This window comes from Trachymyrmex septentrionalis, unplaced genomic scaffold (genome assembly GCF_001594115.1).
Source record: "Trachymyrmex septentrionalis isolate Tsep2-gDNA-1 unplaced genomic scaffold, Tsep1.0 scaffold32, whole genome shotgun sequence".
In the NCBI taxonomy this organism is placed as follows: domain Eukaryota; kingdom Metazoa; phylum Arthropoda; class Insecta; order Hymenoptera; family Formicidae; genus Trachymyrmex; species Trachymyrmex septentrionalis.
The window spans coordinates 2,815,996-2,822,079 of record NW_017305485.1 but is presented as its reverse complement, the minus strand read 5'-3'; the positions used below and the strand labels follow the sequence as shown (position 1 = coordinate 2,822,079).

At 34.4% G+C, this 6,084-nt stretch overlaps 1 protein-coding gene across 9 annotated transcripts in view; it reads left to right on the top strand.

Moving 5' to 3' along the window:
- LOC108749973 (putative mediator of RNA polymerase II transcription subunit 26) overlaps nt 1–4,808 on the top strand; it is a 36,951-nt gene extending 32,143 nt beyond the window's left edge. For 5 of the 9 annotated variants that reach the window (XM_018489088.1, XM_018489087.1, XM_018489084.1 and 2 more), the window contains 8 exons: nt 1,294–1,411; nt 1,490–1,621; nt 1,927–1,950; nt 2,311–2,343; nt 2,479–2,682; nt 2,832–2,951; nt 3,131–3,204; nt 4,324–4,808. In XM_018489088.1, the coding sequence (XP_018344590.1) occupies nt 1,294–1,411; nt 1,490–1,621; nt 1,927–1,950; nt 2,311–2,343; nt 2,479–2,682; nt 2,832–2,951; nt 3,131–3,204; nt 4,324–4,630 (1,012 nt within the window). In that variant the 3' untranslated portion in view covers nt 4,631–4,808. Of the gene's footprint in view, nt 1–1,293; nt 1,412–1,489; nt 1,622–1,926; nt 1,951–2,310; nt 2,344–2,478; nt 2,683–2,831; nt 2,952–3,130; nt 3,205–3,453; nt 3,470–4,200; nt 4,210–4,323 lie in introns of all 9 variants that reach the window. The other 4 variants (XM_018489090.1, XM_018489091.1, XM_018489085.1 and 1 more) reach the window with 4 other exon arrangements.
- Nucleotides 4,809–6,084: the final 1,276 nt, after the last annotated feature.

The following is a 6,084-nucleotide window of genomic DNA, read 5'->3' as shown; positions in this document are numbered from 1 at the left end:
TCTCTCTCTCTCTCTCTCTCTCTCTCTCTCTCTCTCTCTCTCTCGCTTCTGCCATTATTTTATTTTCATATAATGACTGTTTTAAAAGTTTCATTAAATTAAAATTTTTTACTATTATATTCAATTTATTAATTTTTTTCTACATAACTATACTGTTAGAAATGTTTCCTTTACATGTAAATGAAGCTCGTGATTATGAATGAAATTAAAAATAACGAATGATTTAACTGAAAACTAAATTACAGTAGTTACTTAAATGTAATGAATGTGTGCATTAAATTTCACAAAATTTTATGAAAAATATATTAAATTTCATAAAATTTCATGAAAATATATTAAATTTCATGTACATAAATATACCTTTCAGTTATAAAATTACATTAAATTTAATGTAATATCATGAAATTAAATTCAAATTGTGTAACTTAAAAGTACATTAAATTTCATGAAATTTTTAACAGTGTATATTAAATGTTAATGAAATTCAAGAACATTTCTAACAGTGAGCTATGGATTTTATTATATTCTCGCCTCTCTTTAGAATCTGAGTCACTCGGCCTTGTAATCAGCGTGAGCGATATTCTCATTATTTCCCAATTTGGAGCGTAAGAAACAACTCTTATAATTTTGTTCACTGAAGCTCGGGAGAAAACCGAACCGTTTGAATCGTGTAAGAAGAATTTTAAATTATAGTATAAAGAACATTAAATTATCATTTCGCGCTACGATTACCGCATGACTCTCATTCGTCTAATACATTTTCCTTTATTAATGAGCGCTGATGAGGACTTCAGGTTTACTAATATTTATAGGTAATCATCAAAATATTTTGTAATTGGTCATATTTAAATCTTTCAGTAACTAATTGCTTAAAATAAAAATTTACAAATAATTTTTTTATTTAATTTTTCAAAAATTAAAATACTAAGAGCCGGTTGTTCCGGTTTCTTCAAATAAATTATGTGATAATTTACCTATTGGATAAACAAAAGAGTAAAAGAGTAAGAGCATAAGAAAGTAAGAGGGTAAGACAGTGAGCTGAAGTTTACCGAAAGTTGGAACAACCCAGCCTAAGTGAATTAAAATTAAAGTAAAATAAATACCTTTAGTAAAATTAAAATTAAAATACTAAGTAAAAATACTATCTTATAGTATTTTGGGACATCTTGTATAATGACTGCAGAACAGATTCTTCCTTTCTCCTTAAAAAAATTCTAGAACCTGGTGCAATTCAAGGAGAGTTCCGACGATTAAACGCATAGAATTACATGGATTTCGCTGTTCTTGTTTCAGAATCGGAAGTGACAGGATGTCAAGGCTATTACGCAGTAGATCGGGAACGGAATCGCCTCGTTCGTTAGACAACATGCGCAATCGTCAAGTTTCTAGTCCTATGAGAACGTCGGGAAGTGTAAGTCATGATTCTAACTCAAACCCGATTCGTCTGAAGGGAATATTTTGCTGATATCACATATCTTATTGACTATAGGTATCATCCTCGTGCGTCGATTCCGGTGACGAGGCCAGCCTCAGGATAGACCGCGGCACGTATCAGTACATGTTCCAGGACATCGTCTCCATAAAGACGATGCTCCTGAAGCTCAAACGAGTTCTTCAGGAGGTACGACAGAAGCACAACGCACGCTTGCATTTTACCTCGCCAAAAATTGTGCACGTCACATGTCACATCGCTTCTTGCGATCGTCCCCGTAAATATGTTTCACGCGTTTTAAGCGCGGTGCCGAAGCGACTTGAGTTTTAGCTCGAGGCCCGCCTTCGGTTTCCACCGCACACACGTTATCGATCACAAGCATTTTATTCCGTTATCCATGTACACAGTCCGTTTACATTTTTACCTATTTTTATTAACACGATCTTTTTTATTTTTCATTTTTGTCGTCGTCCTTCCTGATTTTGCGTCTCAAGTCAGGAGAGAACGATTTGACGAGGGTACGTTGCATTGATTTTCTTTGCACATTTATTAATTTACATCACCTTATTTACATGCATGTTTATGTATTTATTTAATTATAATATATCACGTATAATATACATTTTTTATAATATATTATGTACTTTTACTTACACGGAACCGAATAAAAATTATGAAAGTTGCAATTATACAAAAGAAAGCAGTATATGAAATTGTAATTACAAGAAGATATGTGAAAGTTATAATTGCAAGAAGTAGACTCAATCCTCATTCGAATTCTACTGTTTTACTCGGTCCCGATAGCAAATTATGAAAATTATTAGCGCCAACGCTAAAAATAAATCTACCGTGCACTAATATCTGATATTGATTTTTAGACAGAAACTCTCAACCCATTCGATAATCCGAAGGTGAGTACTTATACCTCCTATAAAAAAGTGCTCAGAAAATAGATCTAAAAATAACTTGGACTTTCTTTTTTAATCCTGCTTAATTGAGGTTGACGTTAAGTTAAATTACAAATGACGTTGTCGGTATTATCGCAGAATGGCCTCTTCTGTAACCTGAACGAGGGTGGAAGTAACATGACTGACGTGAGTACATCACCGGGAAGTGGTGGTAGTAGTATTGCGGACGAACTGGCGGATCTGAGAAGGCAGGTGGTGTTCCTTCAGGGTCAGGTGGAGGACCGAGATCGCACGATACAAGTGCAGGATCGTACCATCGAGCTACTTGAGGTAAATAACGAGGTAAATCCCACTCGCGATTAACTGTACCGCTCTGTACCGCGAAAAGCTCGTCCCGATGGAGGTCTAATCGGTAATCATTCTCAGAGCGCTCTTTATTATTAATCGGAGCGAATCGCATAGAAGTGATAATCGATTATTAACCTTCGCAGCTCCAGATGTCGAAGCTTCAAGAACCTAAGAATGGCGATATTCAAAGCTGTATTTTGCCGACACGCAACATCAACGTCTCCTCTGGAGATACTTGTAACGCCGCTACTCAAACAGAAAAGGTATCGCTTCATCAAATCTTTCAATCCCTTTATCGTACCTTCACACCGTTTTATCTTTGTATTGTTACGATCACAATAATCGCTTTTGCTTTGTGATTGCATTTCGTGATTCGTTACTATTAATGTTATCTTATCGTCGTCCACTCGATTAAAAGGAAATTATTTGATTGTGGCTTTAGACACGTCCAGTATCGGCGGGACCCTCGCTCCTACAATCACTCCCACAGGATGGTGTCATGGGGCCTCTCGTTAGGTGAGAATTTATCCTTTATTAATAATTATTGTATACGTTTAAGTTCTAATATTCATAATCTTCATTTCAACATACATTAGTTTTGTAAACAATTAATACCATTGATCGTCGAAAATTACATTTACGTGAATTATTCTTGTATCACTAACACAATCGCGTTTTCAATATCTTCTCTATCATGTGCATCATAAATAATAATGTTCTTTTTGCTGGTCCCGCCCTTTGCTCGGGTGATTCCACGTGACGCAGCTTCAGGATCGGGAAGGTAGAGTGCGTCAGTCTGTGTGACTTGTTATTGGGATATGTACTCCTGTCTGCATTTAACGCCCTTATATTCATGCACCTCTTTTATTTTCGTGCCACTTGTTTGACAATCCGTTATTAATAATTGCGTTCACATTTTGCATGGAATCAAGTAATTTGACTTCTCATTTGCTTCGCAATTTACTGATTGATCAAGGCAAATCTTGTCAGAGTAAAATAATCGAATTTAATATAAACTGTTACATTTTGTTATAACAGCTTAAGAAATATGATTATTTTATAAAATATAATAGCTTTATATATAAATTGTTATATTCCTGTTATATATTATATTTTATAGCAGTAACAACTATTCAAGCGCCACAAAATTGTAACTTTTTGTTTTACTTTATCATTTTTCATATTCAGCTTCATGTCATGTCTTCGATCAATATCTTTTTTCTTTGCGAAAGAAAATAATCAAGTGACTGCATTTTGATTGAAAGCCTAATGATCGAATAAATTCTAATATTTGTAATTTAGAAAATATCTTGAACTATTTGAATGTAGAACGATTCGAATGTAGATTATTATGCCGTTTACATTTGTAAAATTAATGTTTCTGGCATGTTGTAATAACATAGTCCGTTTTCGTTTTAACGTTAATGTAATAATTACACCTTGACAATTCCCAATTTCTTGCGATAAAATACTGGATTTATAATTTTTAATATTTCACGCTGCCTTAATTAGCCGTGTGCGGTAAGTTTTGAGTTCTCTTCATTCGATCAACTCAGAATTGTTACTTGAATCGAACTTTTACGTTCTCCATCTCCGCGATCTCTATTTCTCACAGTAATAACTTCTCGATTGCAGTTGGAGTGACTCGTTGGACCGTCAGCGACCATCACTGCTCTCCGAGCTTAATTCCGCCGGGAGCCATCGCAAGCCAATCGAACGTTTACCTCATACGCTAAGACTCCGTCAGGAACAGACTCCGACACGTCGCATCAACGTGCATGCGAGAAGACACTCGTCGGAATGCGTGTCCGGCTCGCCCACTAAGCCGAAGAATTGCATAAAATCGCCATGCGATTTGAACGACGCAGAACAACGTGACGCTAAGATAGAAGGAAATACCGTCAAGTCTCTCATTCCGACACCTAGAAAACTACGGCTTTAACGGCACCGGTTATATCGATCTTCTTTACGTATAGCAACGTTTCTTTTCGTTCCAGACGTCCGTATCCTCGAAGTACAGAAAATCTTTGAAAGGCATATTGATCTCCTTACGGACAAATCATTCATACGAAATGTTTATTTGATTTTTCATTCAGTAAACCTAAACGCCTAAATTGAGAATGAGTCCGTAATTGAACGATTATGGACTCATTCTCGATTTAGGCGTTTAGGTTTACTGAATGAAAAATCAAATAAACATTTCGTGTGAATGATTTGTCCGTAAGGAGATCAGTATGTCTTTTAAAGGTTTTCTGTACTTCAGAAAGAATTTAATTTGTATATAATTACTCAATCGCATTTTCGTCAGACGGTCGTCGTCTGATTCGGACGTCCAAGATATCGTAAAATGATCTCGTTTTATCTGCTCGTACTCGCAATTAGTTCTCTGCACGACATGATGTTCACGTCCTACGTGTTAACAATAATGTATGTTATTTGATATTATGCGTCTGATATAATTCGCCATAATATTTATGTAATGTGGTGCAGAGAGTGTCAGCCATCTATTCCTGAGCGGGTATTTCGGGCGGTGTGTAATTCGCGCCCGCGTGCATTATGGGTATGGATACACTTAATCGTTAATATTAGTAAATTTCATTTTCTCACTTAAACGTAAATTTATCAAGCAAATTTTCTTTCTATAGCTAATTCGCTGTAATCAAACAAAAGTTAGACGAAGTTAATCATTGTTAATAATGTCACAAAAAAACGTTTGTATTGTATTTTATTTGTCATCATCGTTCAAAGATACCGCAAATATGTTTGGATAATTTTGAGAAAGTTGCACGAATGTAACTTCGGTTTGTGGATATATTTTGTGACAAATAGACACGGATTACGATAATTAGTGAAGCCAGGGTATTATGTAAATTCCACAGATAATTTTAATTTATTGTGTGCTTGATATGTGCTTGGTGCTAGTAAGTTCGTATTCGATATTATAAGTAAATTCGTATATAATATTTAGCTTCTCTTGTCTTTCGTGTAATCACATCGACAGCACGAATAAATCCAATTCAAATCTCCCAATGTTAAAAATTTAGTTCTTGAGATTCAAGATAACGTAGTTCGAGTTATTCTTCCAAACTGTAATCTTACAGATTATATATAATTTTTATAAATTATATATTCTTCTAATAAGCTTGATAATTCAATGTGTATTTAAAAAAAATATATACATATTTATATATAATCCTTTATTTTCTATTAAAAAAAGATAAACGATGACAATAATTATTATTGCAAAATATAAACACAAACGCAATTTCGTAAGTGTTTTTTCATCCGCATTGTATGATATTCTGCAGTATTATAGCAAAACATTTCACATAAATTGAATATCTGGAGATTGACGAATGTCAGGAGAAACTAGATATTATATGATCATTGTATATT